Source organism: Melanotaenia boesemani, chromosome 10 (assembly GCF_017639745.1).
Source record: "Melanotaenia boesemani isolate fMelBoe1 chromosome 10, fMelBoe1.pri, whole genome shotgun sequence".
In the NCBI taxonomy this organism is placed as follows: Eukaryota; Metazoa; Chordata; class Actinopteri; order Atheriniformes; family Melanotaeniidae; genus Melanotaenia; species Melanotaenia boesemani.
This window is the reverse complement of record NC_055691.1, coordinates 25017629-25038453: the sequence shown is the minus strand read 5'-3', so window position 1 is coordinate 25038453 and position 20825 is coordinate 25017629. Positions and strand designations below refer to the sequence as shown.

At 42.5% G+C, this 20825-nt stretch overlaps 1 protein-coding gene across 5 annotated transcripts; it reads left to right on the top strand.

Moving 5' to 3' along the window:
• Positions 1-372: 372 nt before the first annotated feature.
• Positions 373-19191, top strand: tle3a (TLE family member 3, transcriptional corepressor a). 5 transcript variants are annotated; one of them, XM_041997638.1, is made up of 22 exons: positions 373-863; positions 1386-1536; positions 2047-2147; positions 2321-2384; positions 3716-3760; positions 7864-7926; positions 8144-8248; positions 9874-9903; positions 11725-11929; positions 12355-12362; positions 13818-13940; positions 14295-14345; positions 14432-14584; positions 15051-15183; positions 15297-15469; positions 15618-15691; positions 15777-16026; positions 16508-16755; positions 16849-16996; positions 17106-17256; positions 17472-17548; positions 17856-19191. In XM_041997638.1, the coding sequence occupies exons 2-22, from the start codon at positions 1513-1515 to the stop codon at positions 17961-17963; spliced, it is 2334 nt and encodes a 777-aa protein (XP_041853572.1). In that variant the 5' UTR covers positions 373-863; positions 1386-1512; the 3' UTR covers positions 17964-19191. The 5 variants fall into 5 exon arrangements, with proteins under 5 accessions (XP_041853572.1, XP_041853576.1, XP_041853575.1 ...); XM_041997640.1 differs by having other exon boundaries at positions 478-498; XM_041997639.1 differs by lacking the exon at positions 373-863 and adding an exon at positions 1034-1052.
• Positions 19192-20825: the final 1634 nt, after the last annotated feature.

The following is a 20825-nucleotide window of genomic DNA, read 5'->3' as shown; positions in this document are numbered from 1 at the left end:
TTTTGTTTTTCCTTTTTTATTTTTGTATATTTCACAGTAACATCGTTTGGCGCTGCATAACCACCTTCTTTAAACACACTCTCACCTCCCACCTTCTCCCTTCTATGGAGATAAAAATTCAAGAATGCTTGTATCGCACACCTCCTCACCATCCTCCCCCTCCATCCCGCTGGTGGTCTAACCCAAAAATTCATTAACTTTATTTCGGCAGCAAAAAAAAGGCAAACCCCCTAATGAAGCGCGCATGTGGAATTTGTGCTGTCTCTGTCAAATTTGGATATCATCGTCGGCACATCAATGCTTGCTGTTGTTGTACACGGTGGGACGGACGGCTGATGCCTTGTGGATCCGTGGGATGATGTCATGTATCGTTGCACCCCACGTGGGGCCGTCGCTCTCCGATAGGCAGATGTGGCTGTATTCCTTCCGAGTAATGCGATTGGACAGATAGGCGCTTTCACGGCAGTTCAGCCCTGCTGCCTGTGTGTGGCAACCGGGGTAAGCTGGACAACTGGGGGAAATGCGAGATTGTGGAGAGTACCATGTTACGCTTTTAAAGAACCTCTTCGAGTCGGAAGACAGATTTTGGAGGCATATTTTTTCTCTCTCTTTTTGGGATTAACCAGCCACAGAAGGCGCACATTCCACGGAGGTTCGCGGCTGAAGAATAAAGTAGTTTAATCGAGCCCGACCGCACCAAATTTTCTCCCAACTGCTGCCCCAGTCTGGCTGGGTGCGTTCCGGAGAGTGAGGATGCTTTTCGAGAACCGCGTTCACATTACGAGGGATTAAACGCATGAATTATAGCCTCTGTTTTTTCTACGGAAACAGAGGTCCGACGGACGGTTGGGGCGCACGTTCGGGTATGTATTTACCAGAGCTGTTGATTTCTTTTTCATATTTTTTTCGGGGGCGTACGCTCAGCAGCGCACCTCTTTCATGGCTCTGCGCGGAGTCAAACAGTAGGTGGAAGCCAGCTGCTGTCGGTTGTGGCCTGCCTGTAGACGTCCTATAGAGCGGGGGTTCTGCTCATTTGACGAACATCAGTCAAGGTTGGATTCACAAACACTCGAATTTGACGCGGGTGTTAAAACAAAGAAAAAGTGGCATCGTTCTTTTTAAAAAAAATATATATATTTTATTTGCATTAATTTAAATTCTGAATTGCAATTTAATTTTTTTCTTATAAATCTTTGACCACTGAACGAATAAGGTCATCAAGAAGACAGGAATGAGCGTTTAACGCTGTTTTTCAGAGGACTTGAATTACAGCAATAACTGGGGACTGTGTGGTGCTTTGACTATTCATTAGTAGACAACGTGAACAGCATTAAGTTGTTTATTTTACAGCTGTAGGTTAAACAGCGTCATTTTTTTCAACACAGGATTTTCTCGACCTCCCCTGCCCCCCCACTCCTGAGTCTACTGAGACTAGTGTGGCTGTGAGCACATTTCAACCATTTTGCCAAAGGACCTGCACACTGGAGAGATAAACAAAGGATACATTTCAAGATGTATCCGCAAGGCCGACATCCGGTAAGACGTGCCTCCTCAATACTTTGAGCAGTTTACAGATTTATCGTAGAACAGCGATTTGTAGGTTCCTGACTGTGCCGATTCCCACTAAAACTGCCCTGTAAAGCCTTTTTCGCCCCTCGCTGCAGGTCATCATATTTTCTATATGTTACAATTTATTAATCTTACACCAGGATATGCTGTAAACTGAATGCAGTTGATTTGCACACCTGGAGATATTTACTCACCTATAACTGTGCGGAATATGAGGACAGGTGGTGGTTTGAATTCATCTCTGGGACGAGAATTCATATTCGGTGTGAAAGCCATTCATGTGGTGTTATTAGCAGCTGGAGGTGTGAAGTAGAGCCACCTCTTTGGTGTAGTAATGTGCTACTGCAAAGGAGATATTATCCTGAAAGTAGTCTGATGTGAGAAGTTGCATGGGGCACAATGACAGAAAATGAGGAATAGAACTTCAATTGTGTGATTGGATTTTTTTGAGATATTTATTTTTCAACCTTCTTTCAGGCTCCACATCAACCCGGCCAACCTGGCTTCAAATTCACTGTAGCGGAGTCTTGCGACAGAATAAAAGATGAATTTCAGTTCCTGCAAGCACAGTATCACAGGTAATCATCACCCAAATATAACCATCAGCATTTGTTCTATTGTTCTGTAAAATTTCGGTTATTCCAAGAATGAAAAAAGGACTAATTTCTACCCTGCTGTCAAGTAGTAAAGTGTGAGTGAGTTACCAAAGTGGTGGGGATGTTTGAAAATGACACATTTTCTTCTATTTTAGTCTTAAGGTGGAGTATGACAAACTGGCCAATGAGAAGACAGAGATGCAGCGCCACTATGTCATGGTAAGATTATGTTACAATAGGGAGCAATTATGGTACCAAATTGCAAGGCTTGTTGTAGATCTAGTTGGGGTGGAGTGACACAGGCTATTGTGATCACCTATGTAGTGGTTAGGGCGGGCTGAGTGTCAGGTACAGGCCTGTGAAAGCCCTCAGGGGGTTTGATGCAGCTGGTCGTTACAGAGGAGCTCTTCCTGCCAGGCAGTGGGCTGAGGCTCCATTATAACACGCCCCTGATCTCCAAGGGTTGACTGCAGCGTTGCCCTCTGTGTGTGCTGATCTGATTATTCTCCTAGGAGACTCCACGCTCAGACATATGCATGGCCATAAATTAGGTGTGAGGTGCTGGTGGAGGCCCAGAGCAGTGTGTGGGAAAATGCACCACTGTAAACAAGATGGAGGACATGGAACAAGGCTGCAGCAGATTTATTTTCTTTATCACCAGCATTCTTTGTAAACGTTAATTATCAGCTTTTATTTCAGCAGCCTTTTTTTTTTTTTTTTTTTGTTTTTTTTTTTTAAGAAAAACAAAGGTGTGCCCTTGACACAAGAAATGAGTTCAGACATGATGCAATGAGCAGATTTTTCTACAGTGTACTCTGTTGTCCCAGGTAAACATGCACCTGGGATGATTTAAACCAATATATGCCGGCTTAAATTAAACCTGTTGTTGTTTCACGGTTAAACTTGTCAGACTGACAAGGATGGGGTTAGGTAAACATGTAGGGAAGTATCCCACAGCCAACGCAGGGTGTCAAGTTACGCCATGGCTGTAGGGCTCTGATCTCAGACAGAATGGCTCTCTTGTTTGAGAGTAATTTTCGAAGAAGCTAATGGACTGAATAATGCATTGGCCTCATCAAATAGACGCTGACTGGAAAGCCATTTCTGCCCTGGCTGCCACTTGTGGGCTCCACAGATTACATTTCAGCCAGACAGACTGACCTGGCTGGAAATATCAAGAGTGTTGAGCAATCACGTTACGCTAAGTAAACAGACATCATGGAGAATTGATGGCTTAAGATAGTGATCAATAAATCTGACCCTTTCTTCTTTGTTCCTACACTACGAACAGCTAAAAATGGACTTATTGGCTGTTCACTGTCAGCTGCTTAAAGAAGTCAATTTTTTTTAGTCTGATCTTAGTTCATCGCCTTTTAGTTTTTATCACAATGTCTAAAACCATGTGATGATGTAGTTATTCTACAGATCAATTTAATTGATTTGTGGCTGTTCAGTGGAGTTAGTTAATTACACTAAAATCAGAATTTTGAAAACAACACACTTGTAGAGTATATACTAAATATTGTAATGTTTCTTTGCTTTAATTTCAGTATTACGAGATGTCTTACGGGTTGAACATAGAGATGCACAAACAGGTATGTATTTTCTCCTTCCCCGTATTTCTCGGCTCATTAAATTTCCACTGTGTTGAGGGAAGTCAGATGCAGGAAGAGCCTTGTACAGTCTGTGAACTGAACATCAGTAATAGGCTGTCGACAGGCAGATCTATTGCTCACAAACTATATGGCACAGCTGTAAACGTGTACTGTACCAGCATTTGAACAATTGCTGTCACCCATTTTGAGATTTACAAGTGGTGTAACGCCTGGATTGACTCAGCTTTTTGATAAGATTAAAGGTAGACTTTGACAGGCTCAGCCTTTGACGTAATGATTAAACGGAGAGGACTTCTGATGGGTCAGTGTTTCTTTTTTAGACGAGCAGCAATTACCAGAGTGGAGCAAAAGTCATTTAGACACTCATTGTACTTTTATCTTTATCAAAGGGTCCTATCTTGTATTGCTCCGTAGATCAATCACACAGATGCCTGAAGTTATAAAGATTTTTATGAACGAGTAATCCTGAGATTCCATTGTATGCTCTTCTCAGACCATTCAGTCTGTCCCTTCTCTTGCGACTGCCTAACTTGGTTAATGACAACACTGGCGGCATGGCAGATTGGCGTGGTAGGGTGATCCATCAGTGGCTGGTCTGTATGTCACACTGCCACATGTCTGTCAGGCCTCGGGCCCCTCTGATAGCTTCTGTCAGGCACTTATCACCAACCAGAGCAAAGAAAAAGAGGAGGAGGGGGGGTAGAGCTGGGGGAGGGGCAACAGCCCAGCTCTGTGTAAACAGGTTAATCGACTGATCCATTTTAGCGCCTGACTTTTATCAGGAACCTCAACAGAGCTGATGGAAGCGCTTGAATAATTCATCAGTGGGGCCCTAACCTGCTGAACGGCATGTTTGTGAGCAAACGGTGCAGACCCCATCCTTGCTGCTCCCCCGGCTTACAGCTCGGGCAGGGGAGGAGGAGAAAATGGGGAGTGGTTAACAGGCAGGGTTGAGATGGATTATTGGATGCACACAGGCATATTATTTTCCTGCCAGGAGATTTATTCCACAGTGAGGAAACCCATTGCTCTAACTGTGCCTTTTTCATTACAGCACAGGGACATAATTCAGCTTTCAGAATGCACACACCGGCACAGCTTAGATGGACTGATGTGGTGGCGTTATCTGATCCCTCTCTGTCAGCCATAGCAGTGCATAGATGCAAAAAGCTAATTTCTGCTGTATGATGTCAGCCCATAATTACCATCATATGGTGCCTGTTTCCAAGAGCTGCATGGGATTTGGGGCTTGTATGTTGGTTAGCTTCAATCAGATTTGGCTGTTACCTGTAATTGCAACAGAGACATGAGACTCATGCCTGCAGGAATCATTTGCTTATTAGCAAAGTGTCTTTCATGCCCTATGCCAAAGCAAACTTGAACAGTCAACAGACTGTCTGTATTGTTCATACAAAAGAAGCATGCTGTGGAAAGTGGTTGAAGAAACTGTGTCTCTCCAAGCCATCAGTGCTACCATTTACCCAATCTGTCATGTGGGACTGGACTGCAGTGTAATAATAATGTAAGCTTTTTTCTGTCAAATCAAGTTCTAAAAATGTAAAATTACTGAACTTAAAATTTGGTATGACTAAAAAGATTTTTTTTTTTGTTGTTTTTGTTGGAACAAAGATGTTTTTAAGATAATATGCTCTTTTGGCTAAAAAGAAAAACTTGATTGCTGCAGCAGACAAGGTTAGTCAGAGGATTATATCCATTTATGTTGCCTTTTGGCTTTACCTAGATCAATACTGATAAGTTTAAATGTCAGTTAGAAATTTACTGTGGATTTGCCTCACATTAACAATGACTGAGGCTTTGTCCAACATGTAATCTCATCTGCAAACATCATTATTGTGTTTAGAGGACTGTCTAGTTTCTTCTCACAGAAACATTCAGGCCTCAGGCAAATTTCTGACCCTATAAATAAGACTCTCCCAATGTTGTTTACAGATGGCTCACCTGCTTTTCCTCTGTATTTAACAGTCATCAGTGTTTCAAGTCCATTTTCCCTCTGCTGATAGCAACAGGCGAATACCTCTCTGCACACCATTGACAAGCTAGCCTGAGATTGCTCTAAAGTGGTACTACACAAGTCCGAGTACCTGTAATTGTGTAGCAGCGGTGCAAAGCTGGCCTCTCAAGAGCCAAGCTGTCATCTACTTAAAGTGACAACAGCCCCATTTTTATCTGCCAGTAGAAAAAAAAAAAGTCCTCCCTGCACTGCATGGTATCTATTTTGACAGCAGTGGTGAGCTGAGCTGATGCCTCTGCCATGTATCCATGTATTTGCATCGATGCATTGTGAGTGTAGAGACTGGCAGTTGTTTAGGGCACAGTGGATAAGCCACCTCCTGACCTCTCCCAGCCAGCTGTCACCATGACACTAAGCTTACAGAGGAATGGACCGTGTGCTCAGGGCCTTTTCACAAATCCTGTCAAATGTTCGACTGCTATTTACATGGCTTATCTTAACAAACATGGATTATACAGGCCCAGTAGTTTTTAAACCATGTCTGAAAGTCTCCTTTGACTCTTTCTAGAACACTTGCTAAATTGCATTATTACCTATACCCATAAAACCTTTATCTAACACGTTTAGTGGGTTTATTAGTTGAAGGCTATATTTATTGCATGTTACAGGAGACCACAGTTCATCCTTATCAACAAAAAATATGAAAGCTATTGTTGGTGTTAACTCATGGACTATCGTACTTTGTGTTAGACATGCTACTATGTATTTGTTACAGATTATTGCCTCTGATCCCAAGCTTCACTTTGTTTCATTTGATATTTCATCTTCAGCTTGTTGTTTGTCCTGCTGCCTTGCCTGGCTAAGTGGCTATCCATGTTGCAGCTTGGGTCAGCAGGTCTTGTTCTGTTGGACATTACTCTCCAATCTCTCTGGCTCTGCTCAGATGTAATATGTCTGGCTGCCAAAACTGCCTGGCATTTCTGCCATGTGTAATAAATAAGCTGGCGGTCTGCAAAGTACATTGTGTGTGCAGCTCCAAATGAAAAATCAGAGAAAATCCCTGTGATGTGTTTGTGTTCCGCAGTGGCCCTGGGTTGAACTGCAGCTCATAAATTCCAAAGATGATGTAGCTTTGGCTCTGTTATTTTTCTGCTCCCAGAGCACAGCCTGAACCTGAAAGTCTCATCCCTAAACCCTGGAAGGAGGGAGACAGAGAGAGAGAGAAAGAGAGGGGAAGGACTGTTTTTACAGGAGAGGGTGCTGGATCACACCCCCTCCCCCTGCTCTTTTTATCCACCATTCATTTGGTCCGTTCATGTGATCGACAGGCTGAAAATTCAATTTAATGACCTGCCTCCAAGCACGTAATATGATTTTAAAGCCTGTTACGGTCAAGCAGGGGTGCCATTTGCATAATGATCCCAGCCAGATAGGGCAGCAGCCGTTGCCATGGCAGTTGGTAGACAAGCAGAAGAATGGAGGCAGGGTTTTGTGGATGGATGGGAGGCTAGGAGGATGGTGGGCTGAGCACTTGATTGCAGTGAGAAATGGCTCCAGCTCCTATCTTGGAAAGGCTGAGCTTTTGCATAGAGTGCACTCACAGACTGCTCAGTGTCTTTTAATGGTTATTGATCATAAATTTGATATCTGTTACCCACAAGGTTATTATGGTTTGTTATCTTTGTTCACTGTAATTCTTACTGTTGATTGTCCACACTGTCACATGTAAGTAAACAGTGCAGGGCAGGTTGCTGGGGTGTGGTTGTGTGGTTTAACACTGAGGTTAAGTGCAGGACAGTGGAGTTGCAGCTGAGTGGAAGGAGAGCAGAGTGCAAGAGAGGATCCTCTCAACACAGCAGCACACTGCCTGCTCATATCCGTTTATCATGGAGTGCACTCTCAGCACAGCTGTGCTCCATCCCCCTGGGCTCTCCTAATGTTTTAAATATTTCAAATGTCAATATCACGCTGTTTAGAGGATGTTGAGTCAAGCAGTTCTGATTGCCGCAGTAATTGACTTAATCGGTGTAAACATTAAAGGCGGGGTTATATGAAGTCACTGTGTGTTTCATACCCAACCATCTTATTTTGGTTCTCTTTTCTTTTCCAGACCGAGATTGCCAAACGACTGAATGCAATTTTAGCTCAAATTATGCCTTTCCTGTCACAAGAGGTGAGTTTTGAAAATGGCCTTTAAACAGTGTTGCAGTTTATTTTAAAAGAGTTTATTGTTGCTTGCATTGTAGAGATACTTGTTGAAAAACAGTTATGTTAAGTAGTTTTAAGTAATCAAGTGTGTAGTTTGCATATCCTTGTGGTGCTGGTGAAATTAAGTGTGAAATTGCAGGTTTGGCACGTTCCAATAATCATTTGTAAATGTCTTCTCTCAGCACCAACAGCAGGTTGCTCAGGCAGTGGAGAGAGCTAAGCAGGTGACTATGACCGAGCTGAATGCCATCATCGGGGTACGTGGACTTCCCAATCTGCCTCTCACAGTGTGTATACCCCCTTTTTATTCCTTTGTTTGAACTTGTGTTGGGGCAAAACTGCCCATAAAAATGTTCTGCACATCACATGACCATAAACCAACAGTTAAGTATGCAGAATGTAATATACCATTAATGATTGTTGCAGTGCAAATTTCATATCATATTTATCATAAGAAAAACAAATGTAGCTTTTAAGACATGGTCTGTTTCTGCAGCACTGATCTCGGTGGCATCCTCTCTGCCTTGTTGTGTGTTTATAAATGTGAGCCTAAGAGCTCTTGAGATCCCCTTCGCAGCCCGCATCGCTTTAATTGGCTAAGGTTTTAACGAGGAACCTCATCCCTCACTGTTGACCTGGATAGCTGTGGGAGTTAAAAGGCTGAAGCTGAACAGCCAGCGTTGCATGCTTGCTGAGACAATACAGACAGCAGTCAGCCATCACAGCTCTGCTGCACAACACAGCCCTGAGCAATAATGTTTGGTGTTCATCACTGCTTCAAAACACCATCTGCTCCTCATTGATCAGCCATACTCATCCTGCACTGCTGAAGCATGAGTGATTGGTTTCACTGACGTTACAAAGCTCAGGCTATCAGTGATCTTATTACGACAGTTGAATCTTTAGCACTCACAAGAGGCTGGCTCAAAAGGCTGACCTGATGACTGGAGGCACACATTGGAATTCAATTAATGCCCCCACAGTGACCTTTTGTTCTAGGATAATTGCTCTGTTGCATTTGTTTGAGTAAGTGTCTTGCAGTGATGGACAGCTCTTTGTTTTTTTTTTTTGTTTTTTTTGTGTGTTTTTTTTTTTTACTGAAGCAGATGCTTTATTACACTTCAACAAAAGCAGAGCACCTACAAGCAACATACATGCCTAAGAATAGTAATATTTGATTTGTGGCTCCAGCTTGCATATGTGATTTTCATATTTAGCACATATGCTACATATACTTTATTATTACTGAGCATTTGATGGTGGTGGAGCTGTGATATTTTCACAGAGACACTCTGTTGGTCTCTAATTTAAAGGTAGCTGAATTAAAAATTGCCTTATGAAATATTTGCTGAACCAACATGAGATTTTTTAGAATATCCTCTTATGTGACACCTGGACTGCTAAATGAAACGATGAAGTCAGATGGCTGCTTTTGCCAGGGGGTGTGGAAATGTAGCTACTGTATGTTTTACGAATACCTGTCCATCAGTTATTTATTAAGAAGAAGCACTGTAGGCATGCCAAAATCCTCATGTATATTGTAAAGCAAGGCAGGGTGAAAGAGCGTGCCAGCCAGACAGGCAGCATCCAGGAAGCTGCTGCATGTCTTATTGATGGAGCTGCTGGCCATTAATAGAATGCAACTAGGGCAGCTGCTTGTGTTGAGATGAACCTGACTGGTGTGGTGTATGATTAGAAAATCCACAAAAATATTCAAATCAACAGTAAATGGCTCAGATATGTTCATCTTCCTACCTTTGACAGGCCACTTGAATAATTTCACACATTGTTTAACAATGAGTAAAACTATTTCTTATGTATGCAAGACCTTTAAGTGCAGTGTAGTATTTTAATAATGAAGACAAGGCATCTGAAGCAGCTCTAGCCTTGACCCTTTTGTCCTCCTTTTCAGCAGCAGCAAGCTGCCTACCCTGCTCTCATGGTCAGTGGCATCCACAGTATCTGTCTATGTCATGCTCTTGTTAACGAACTCAGTGCTCAAACACACGTGGGCTTGAAGTGCTTGTGCATGTTGCATGGCACTAATTGTGCCCAAGTGCTGTGCTTTTTGCCATAGTTATTTTGTTAGCACACCTGAGAATACTGTAATACATGTGCTGAGTTTAGCCCTTTTTTTCCTCTCTCTCTATAGCATTGCTCAGTGTGGGGGGGAGGGAGGGGGCAATGAGTAGGTCTTTATCTTGGAATATTAAATTAGAAGAAATAGGCCAGATTCCTTTCTTTATTTATTATTGTCTTCATTTATGGCGCTTTAATGAGGGCTCTTGCTGATCAGCCATGCTTATTACCCATCAGTGCCTCATTAAACACAATGAGCAAGGATGTCTCTCCCCTGCCAATGAACTTGCTCCTTAATTTCCCTCATGGACATAATATTATAACACACTTTCTGGCTCTCTGATCACTCTGTCCTGGGTACATTTTGTATTTAGATGGCATCAGTCTCATGGAGCAAGGGATGAAGTTGCAAGTTAAACAGTAGCTGTTTTTCAGTTTGACTTATTTTACTTCCAGGGCAATAATGTAATTTAAAAAAAAAAAAAAAAAAAAGAAAAGAGTAAAGAGATTCTTGCCATATTTTTTTATAGACAGAACTATGTGCCATTTGTATTTCTGCCAACAAGTCTGAAAGCAAGCTGCTACTGAATTAATCCATCGTTATATGTGTTGCACCTCCCCCTAGTCATTACCTTGTTCCTAATATTCTTGAAATGGCCATAAAAGGCCACTGATTGAAGTCTGTCTTGTAAATGAGAGAGGTGCATGTTGTAACAGCAACTGAATTATTCAGCTGCCTTGTAGATGGGTAATAAATTGCTGATGTTTTTATTGGTGTCTCAGCTAAGTATTATTTAACCTTGCTTTAAACTGCTTACTTCCAAGCTGAGTGCCTTTTAACTCCCATCTATTTCCCTGCACCTTTCAAATATTGATGGTGAATATTGGAGGCTTGACTGAGTGCCAGCATGGGACCCCTGCTCTTGGCTCCCAGAGCAGTCTTCCCAACACACACTCAAGACTTAGAGAGAAGGCATGCCAGCTTCTGGCAAGTTTTGGTGTGCTAATGATTTATGTATTGTTAATCAAGGAATATGAATATGAGAGTAGTAAACAGACACTAGTTGGGTTTTTGAAGTGTAGTTGTTTAGCCCACAGGCAGACAGTTTAATGTTTTTTAAGATGACTTCTTAACTCTCTGATGGCATGAGGTGATGAGGTGTGATGCTGCAATATGAAATATGTCTGTTAAGATTAAATTACATTGTATTTAGCTGTGTCTTTTAGGCAAGTTTGATTGAGCCATTGCTACCTTCTTTACATTTATTTTTTTAGAAATGATTCCCTTTTTTAATTAACTGTGAATTACTAACTCTTTGTGACGCAACATCTCATGCACTGGGTATATTGAGAAGATTATCAGTAACAACTTGTACTCTTCACAGCACAGTGCTTAAGCCACATTGGCTTGATATGGAAAGAGCACTGAGGGGTTTATATATATATATATATATACACATACATACATACATACATACATACATACATACATACATACATGTATATAGTATGTATGTATCTGTGTTCAAAAATTGTTTTTATTATGTGAAGCACTTTGTACTACTTTTGTATGAAAAGCACTTAATAAATAAAGTTTGATTTGATGTGTAGTATGTAGTTTCCCCTTGGCTTTTCCCTCCGACCCACTTGTTGTCTGTCTGTCTATCTCCCTGTAATCTTGCAGCAACAGCAACTCCAGGCACAGCATCTCTCCCATGCTGCTCATGGGCCTCCAGTCCAGCTGCCACCCCACCCCTCGGGTCTGCAGCCACCTGGCATCCCCCCTGTGTCAGGCTCTGGATCAGGCCTACTGGCATTAGGGGCACTGGGCAGCCAAGCTCACCTCCCAGTGAAGGATGAGAAGAACCACCACGATCTTGAACACAGAGGTAAGACTTTAAGCTCAGCTTATATTGCTGTCTAATAGCACATTGGCTGTCTAGTCAGTTTATTTAGGAGAACTGAAGTTTATATTAATTTTAACATGGTTGAAAAGATGTTAAACATCAAAAAACCAATTAAGTGTGGAGGGCTTCTCACTCTCTAGAGCAGAATCATAGGGCCCTTAGGTGAGGAGCACATCCTGTCTGTTCACATTCTGCCTGGTTAATGGGCTGGTACATTCCCAGCCCATGACTACATAAGCTATTCAGCAGCTTCAACATGTGGTGATAAGAGGGGCCTTATGCCCTGCAGCTTATTCACACATGTTCAGCCAAAAGCATTTGTTATGATGTACTAACTGACATGTTTTTCTCTTTGCTTACTTTGTTTCATCATTACCTACACCACCACTGCGATGTCTGTGATCCAGAGAGCACGGTGAGTGTGCAGAACTGCAGCTTTTTTAGTTGAAGGGATTGTTGATTTCACAAATCATTCCACTGTCATAATCACTGCATGTTATAGCTGATTTCATACGCTGTTGTAATCTGCTTTGAATAAAATGATTAATGGAAAATGAGGTTTGGAATATAAATCTTGTGCTTAATCCAAAAGGGAAATGACTGCTATCATACTGGAGAGATTAGAAGCCTTGTAATTTCATCACAATTAATGGAGGACTTGGACTTCCCCTTCTTAAAAGATTCATTTGATCTTTTTTACTGCCTCTCTTGTGTAGCATCTCAGTCCTTCTCTGGGTTGTGATAAATATTTATGATCACAAATGCAAGTTGTTTTGTTTCTCTCCACCCCATCTGGTTGGACCTGTTGGAGTGTTTTATTTGAAATGCTGCAATCTCTGATGACTTGTGATGGGCCTGTGAGATTGAGTTTCTGTAGGCTGGGTCAGCTGAATGGGTGCAGTCATGTCTGAAGAAATGGAACTCCTGGGGCGATTAGCAAGCCTGTTTTGTTTCTGTGCTCTCGTCCCAGGTCATCTGATAGTAGAGTGGTGACTTTGGTTAATGAGTCACGCTAAGCATGTCTTTAAAGGTCAGCCATTATGCAGACAGTGGCCCTTTGCCCAGACTCCATCAGCCATTGTTCACTCCTCTGAGTTACCGCTGACTTTGTCCGTGTTGTTGCTTTGGTCCTCTGATGAGGGACAGAGAGAATCAGGAGAACTTGGCAGTTTGCAAGCAAATGGCAAACTCCTGCAAAAGCCGTTGGACACCTGCCTAGTGCCTCACATTCTGTTGGCATTTGGAGTGAGCTGTCCCAGCTTGTGTGGGCAGGCTCCATGAAGAAGCACCAGCCAGTCCCACACTGCTGTGCCCACTGGCAGGATATAGATTCTCTTTCTTTATCGGAGCTCAAAGCCTGCGCTGACATGGTGCCCAAGCGCACTGTGGCAATCAATGCCTAGTGCCCACAACATATAGTTTCTCTCTGTCTTTCTCTCTCCCCCCACCTCTCCCTCTCTCTCTCTCATGCTTAGCCCAAATGACTCTGGAGAAAAGGCCCTCTGTTCAGTCACAACACACTGCTCATGTCCCTGTGAGGCTGTTTGTTGTCCAGTTATGAGGAGGAGGGAGCCCAGCTCGGAAAACAAGCCCTCCTCCTTTCAGTTCAGATAACAGCCCATTCTGTTGTGTAGCCAGGGCCAGCCTTGTGTGTGAGATTGGACTTGGCTGGTGTCAGGGTACTGTTTGGAGCTGGCCCACAGCTGCATTTTAAAGAGTCTGCTGTACACATCGTTGTGTGAATAAGGCATTTTTAGTGTTTGGATTGGCACAGTGTGCTCTCTGTGAATTTGTAATAGATGAATGACTTGCTTACTTTGACGAAGGAAGACAAAGTGGTAATAAATTGTGTTTGGTTTTCTCTTGGCAGAATAACTCAATATCTCCATCAGAAAGTTTGCGAACAACCAGTGAGAAGCATCGTAGCTCATCCGACTACAGTTTGGACTCTAAAAAGCGCAAAGTAGAGGAGAAGGACAGCATGAGCAGATATGTAAGTCATTAAAAGAATACCTAAACATGTTTTGTAATACATTATGCTTGTTTGTTTCTCTGTTCAACATTTAACACATAATATTATCCGTCCAAAAAATGCAAAGTGAAAAATTGACAGGGTTTTATATTTCAAATCATGTGCAGGGACAAGTGACTTTCTGGAGTCTTTGCTGGTTGCCTGGCAACCTCTCACTCCAGGAAGTTACTTCTCCTGGGTTATCCAACTCTCACCAAAAAGGCAAATAAGCTTTTATCCACCAAATCTTACAGAGCTGCAAAGCTCCCCAAGTGGTAAGGCATGTTTCTGGAGTGTATCTGCAAGGTTGACTTATTTTTCTAATTGTCATTACAGGACAGCGATGGAGAGAAAAGCGATGACTTGGTGGTAGATGTTTCTAATGAGGTGAGAAGTATGAAGTGTAACTATAAATTGCTCATGCACATGTACAGAGATGGCTGTTCTACTAATATCAAAATCTGTTTTATCAGGATCCTGCCACTCCACGGGCAAGCCCAGCCCATTCACCACCTGAAAATGGCATTGATAAACCACGCCCACCTAAGAAGGACACACCCAACAGCCCTGCATCAGTGGCATCCTCTGGAAGCACCCCATCCTCCAAGGCCAAGGAGCTCAGTCATGTAAGACATCATGAGAGTTAAAGGCAAAGTGGGACAGAAAAGGCTTTAAATGAAAATTGCAGAGAGAGCAAAGAGATATGTGCAAATAGATGTAGGACATTTTCTACTGTGGATTAGGAATGGCTGTCTCTGCTTTAAGTGCATGACTAAATGTCAGGGATAATATTGTCCCACATCAGGATCAGTCAGGTCTTCTCTGTTAATAGCTCAATGTATTTAACTATTCCAGGATTTTTGCCTCTGCCGCACTAAAAGATTAAAGCTGAAGCAGTAAAGGGATAAAAACGGCCCCATCTCCATTGTGACCATAATAGGTTTTAGAATAAATAGCAGTTTATGGCTCTGCAGGACTATGAGGGTTGTCAGAATTAGATTGGATTAAGTTCAGTTTGCTCTCAAATTGTCAGCCTGCACAGTGCCTGGTTTCTGGATTGTGAATGTGCTTTCTCTCTCATTCCTTTGACAGAATGACAAATCCTCCACGCCTGGTCTCAAATCCAACACCCCCACTCCCCGTAACGATGCCCCTACCCCTGGCACCAGCTCCACTCCTGGGCTCAGACCCATTTTGGGCAAACCACCAGGCATGGAGGCTCTTGGTTAGTTACCATTCTCTGTCCTCTCTGGAAACTGAGATAATCGTTTACCATTCTCTCCCGATGTACTGTTATGTCACATACCGATATCCATCTCCCATCTTTGTCTTTTGCAGCACCAGCTTTGCGTACCCCTCTACCTATTGCGGGATCCTATCCTTCTCCCTTTGCCATGATGGGCCACCATGAAATGAATGGAGGTCTGACGAGTCCCGGGGTGTATGCTGGTCTACACATCTCCCCCCAGATGAGCGCTGCAGCAGCAGCAGCTTATGGACGCTCCCCCATGGTAATACTTCTCTTGCTCTTTCATCTCGTTGTATTGGGGATTATGTTTGAAGCACTGTACATAGTTAGAGAGCCATGTGGGATTTGGGTGCGATCACAGGTCAGAAACAGATCTGCTGTTTAAGCATGTACATGTTGTCACCTTTTAGGGGTTTGATCCTCACACCCACATGAGAGCCCCGGGCCTTCCAGCCAGCCTCACATCCATTTCTGGTGGCAAACCGTAAGTGTTTTACTAAATGTGTTATCCTCATGCATTTTTAAAACCAGCAACAGCAACACATTCTTGTCGGTCCTTTTTCCTGCAGAGCGTACTCCTTCCACGTCAGTGCAGATGGCCAGATGCAGCCTGTACCCTTCCCACCTGATGCCCTCATTGGCCCTGGTATCCCACGCCACGCCCGTCAGATCAACACACTGAGCCACGGTGAGGTGGTGTGTGCTGTTACCATTAGCAACCCCACACGACATGTCTACACTGGTGGCAAAGGCTGTGTCAAAATCTGGGATATTAGCCAGCCCGGCAGCAAGAGTCCTGTGTCCCAACTGGACTGTCTGGTAAGGCCGTCTGCTAATGCATGCTTCACTCATCAGCAATATTTTGCCATCAGTTCATTTAGTACACTTTATACACAGTGACATTCCCCTAACAATAAGATCATCTTTTGTTGAGGATTACATCCCAGCTGGAATGAGGACAGTTGACAGCAACTGAATTGGCACTGAATGCACATGATGCTTTTGCTTTATTTTTTTTTTAAAAATGGATTAAAGTACTTCTGGCAACAACCAAGGAAGAAAGTGATAAACATCACACATTTTCTTATCATTTATGTTTGCCTAGAAATGTCAACATCTCCAAATAAATGTGTTAATTCAACAAGCTATAAGCTTGTCCACTCACTTCAGATTATGTTTGACAATATCCTTTGGTTGATTTATTATAAAGACAAGATTTTTATCATTTTTTCCTCAAGATTCGCTCGCTCATTCCACTGCCCTGAAAATGTATTGATTTACTTTGTCCTCTGCACAACAGAACAGGGATAACTACATCCGCTCCTGTAAGCTGCTGCCTGATGGTCGCACATTGATTGTTGGAGGCGAGGCCAGCACATTAACCATCTGGGATCTGGCCTCTCAAACACCCCGCATCAAGGCTGAACTCACCTCCTCAGCCCCAGCTTGCTACGCCTTGGCCATCAGCCCCGATGCCAAAGTCTGCTTTTCCTGCTGCAGTGATGGAAACATTGCCGTTTGGGACTTGCACAACCAGACTCTTGTTAGGTTAGAAGAAGGGGAAAAAAAGAAATGATTCAGCAGAATGGCTCTTAAGATTAAGTAAATAAATGTTTGTGTCCCTCCTTACTTTGATTGCAGGCAGTTCCAGGGTCATACAGATGGTGCTAGCTGTATTGACATATCCCACGATGGCACTAAGTTGTGGACAGGTGGTCTTGATAACACTGTTCGGTCTTGGGATCTGAGAGAGGGTCGGCAGCTGCAGCAGCATGATTTCACTTCACAGGTACGATCCTGTAGCACAGAGCAAATGGATAACGCACACCCAAGCTTAAAAAGTGGTTTGTTAGTTTTTTTAGCCTCAGAGCTATCAGTAATTACTGTCCCATCCCCAGATCTTCTCTTTGGGCTACTGTCCGACTGGAGAGTGGCTTGCTGTGGGTATGGAGAGCAGCAATGTGGAAGTGCTTCACCATTCAAAGCCTGACAAGTATCAGCTCCACCTGCATGAAAGTTGTGTCCTCTCCCTCAAGTTCGCCTACTGTGGTATGACCAAATGCACACAAAAGAGAACACATTTTTTTACATAACTGCTAAAGGACCTTAGACTGTTATGTTTTGTTCAGTGCTAACCCTATAGAGGCTGGTCTAAAGACTGTTCTATCCCCAAGGTTATCAATGTAATAATATTCAATTTGTAGGTCATTTTTGTCAAACGCCTTAGTCCAAGGGGCCTGATTGCAGCGATGTTTCATTTGCAGGTAAATGGTTCGTAAGCACTGGGAAGGACAATCTGTTGAATGCTTGGAGGACTCCTTATGGCGCCAGCATATTCCAGGTATGTGGATCAATACACTCTGTCTGCAGCTATTCCAAAAGTATGCACACTTGTCTCTAAGAGGAAGGGCACAGCGACCGCTGTCTGACAGGACTATCCTATCAGTGAAAACTGAACCTGAATTATTGACTCGATAAAGGAGTCTTTTTGAAGACTGTCAGACCAAAACTTGATGTCACTGCAATCTAATCTAGCCCTATCGTCAGCTAATCCGTCCCACTTAACTTTAAATGCACTTGAGTGTGTTAACTGCCTCCAGGACTAAAGTGTTTTTATCTCTTTTTTTTTTTTTTTTTTTGTTAAACAGTCCAAGGAATCTTCATCTGTCCTGAGCTGTGACATCTCAACAGACGACAAGTACATTGTGACAGGCTCTGGTGACAAGAAGGCCACTGTGTATGAAGTGATCTATTAGAGCAGACAGCTATGGATCGGAGCATGTTTATGCTCAGGAACAGTAGACTCTTCCTCCATCTATCTTCCCTCACACAGACAGCATGGATGTTGCCTGCAGCCCTGAGGTGGATTGGCTGGAAGTTTGGCAGTGCCAGATTGAAATGGAAGGTGGCCCGGTTTTGGCCCTCGGATTCTCTGACGTTCAGCTCTGCCCTTCTCACTCATGCAACACTTGTACAGAGTGCAGTTTCCCAAGGCACTAAGAAGAAAATAATGTCTTGCTGTTTTCCTGTTTATTGGATATTTCTTTCTTTTTTTTTTTTTTTTTAAATTCATCCTTTTTAATGTGGGGATAAAGTTCCATGACACAACTAGAAGCAGCGCTTCACTCTGGAGCTTCTCCTTGGAGATCCTGTGAAAAGTGTACATAATGGAGTAATAAATGGCCTTTTATAGATTTATATTTTGGTGTCCAGTTACGCTTGTGATGGTTCTTTCTTGTTCTCTCCGTGATTTTCTGTCCCTTCTGGGGATAGAAATTAGATTAGGACTTGGTAAGAGGATATTCTATTTCAGCTTTTTTTTTTTTTTCTTCCCATGTTCAATGTCCAGAATGACCTTTTCGGAAATTAAATTGGATTTTTGTTTTTTCCTCCGTGACAACAGCTTTTGTTTTTTGTTTTTTCTTTGCCATGTGCAACAACACAGACATTTGTCCCATGGATTTTATCAGTAAAGAACTCTGAAAATGCCCTTTTTAGACTGGAAGAGGGGAAAAGATTGTTTTTAGTTACACAAGTTCCGCAGAAATTAAGCTCTGAAATAAATATCACTGAACACTGGGTGCTTTCTATAGCATCAAAATGAATGATTAACAACTGGAACACTGATGGTTTTACAAAAGTTGCAACTTGAGCTTAGTCTTTACTTAGTTATTGTATGAAAAGTCATTGCTCCACCCAGCAAAGTCACCAGTCTGGGTTAATTACTGCCTTTCGAATTTCGACAGCCTGTGACTACAAGACTTGCCAGGTTGCACTCAGAGGTGAGAGGCAAAGTCATGACCACATCTGATATTTGGGGTATACTGTTTGCTTTCTTCAGTTTTTCATAATATCCAACCGCAGCCTTCTCATTCAGAAATGGGTTTTTGCATTCAAATTAAACTGTAGGATTCACATGTCATCACCTATAAGGACTGTACAGTTGACAGTTGTTGATAAATCAATAAACTGTTTTTATATAAAAAATAATCTTGACTGGATGTCTCTAGTGCTTTTACCTTGCTACTTATGTAGGATTTTGAGAAATAGTTTAATATTTTGCTCATTAGCTTCCAGAGAGCTAATCTTAAACTCACTAATAAGTTTGGTTGTTTGATTTGAACATATCTGTGTGCCTAAATGTAAATCTTACTTTTGGCTATTTTTTCTTTTTCAGCTAATTGATTGACATTAAATACAGAACTTCAAAATGAAACTTCACACAGCCACGCTTGTGACTGAATCCAGGAAAATATGCAGCACATAGGCATAAAACCACATGTTGCTTTTGATTTTTGCTTGAACTATATATTTTGTAATAACTGGTAAGCTTTTAAGGACCTGATAAAGTTTTCTTCTATTTAAAAAAAAGTAAATGTTTTCCCTTTTCCTGGATTTTGTGCTCAAAAAAGCTAGGCATTTGCAACTTAGCATGTTAGCTTATTTTCAAAATGTCACAGTTTTCCTTTAAATAAGTCAGTGCATTAAAGACCTAATTTAAAGGTAACAGCGAGTTAGTTACAAACACTGACACAGCGAAGGTCTTGGCTCTACTTCACCTGCTTAGAGAACATAAAAATGTCTTTGAAGTCTGAGTGTTGCTACCATAGTGAGGGCTCTGGCATACTCTAGTCTTCATTTACAATATAGAGGCTACAATATCATTCACAGGCTCCCCTTGACAGTTAATGGAAGTGCATCAGCAAATGGCTGTAAATGCATCTAGACAGGGGCTGACAACTGTCTCAAGGGAACTGCAGCTATGAGTGGAAGGCATTCCAGGTGTTGTTAGAGAAGCTGATATGGACCTCTTGTCTGTGTTTTAACTCAGAAAATTACTAAGCTCACATTAATTTTGAGGGATGAAGTTGGTGCGGTTTTCAAAAAGTCACGGTGAGCTCTATCTGTGGTCGCAGTCAGAAACCACATTGTTTTAACTTTCTGTGGTGACACATTAAAATCACAAAGCCATTTCATTGTGACAGAATACGGCAGAAATTTTATTCAGTGCCACTTCAGAAAAATGACGTAAACACTGCTCTTGAGTTCTGCTGAGTGGTCTTTTGGTAGCTGAATACTTTTGGGCAGGAAGAGGTGAATGGCCCGACCTGTCCTCTCCAGAACAACACTCTTCTAGGACCGTGCTTGAAGCTCTGGGCCCTTCATAAGGTGGCCTCTTCAGAGATGTTGTTGTTAGATTATAAAAGCAGGGCCGGATGCTTTCAGCATGGAGCCAGCCGCCATGCTCCGCTCTCACGGGCTCATTTGTTAAAGGCTATAGTCTTTCTTTTCCCACATTGGTGAAGTGTGTACTTCCTGTGTGCATTTGTAGTTTAAGCTCCCTGCTCAAGTACAATTTTCTCTCTCACTTAATCAAACAGTGGAATATCTGCAGATGAAAGGTTCTACTACTGAGTGCCCATTGGTGGACATTGAGGGGGTCATTGTCTCGCCTTCCGCTCATCTATGTCTCAACAGAAGGCTTCAGCAGATTCATATGCAAAAGCCCATGTTGCTCTCCACTACTTAGAGAGGGGCAACGGTGCAGATTAAAATGAAGTGGCTTTAGTGTTTTACAGCAGCTCAAAAATACAAGAACAGAGGCAAGTTCCCTATTC

What these genes read in the sequence shown, in the direction of transcription:
- tle3a (XM_041997638.1), top strand. Translation starts at nt 1,513, where the DNA reads ATGTATCCGCAAGGCCGACATCCG. An exon ending in ACCAGGCATGGAGGCTCTTG is followed by an intron (nt 15,184 to 15,296) that starts GTTAGTTACCAT and finishes TGTCTTTTGCAG; the next exon opens with CACCAGCTTTGCGTACCCCT. An exon ending in CCTCAAGTTCGCCTACTGTG is followed by an intron (nt 17,257 to 17,471) that starts GTATGACCAAAT and finishes TTTCATTTGCAG; the next exon opens with GTAAATGGTTCGTAAGCACT.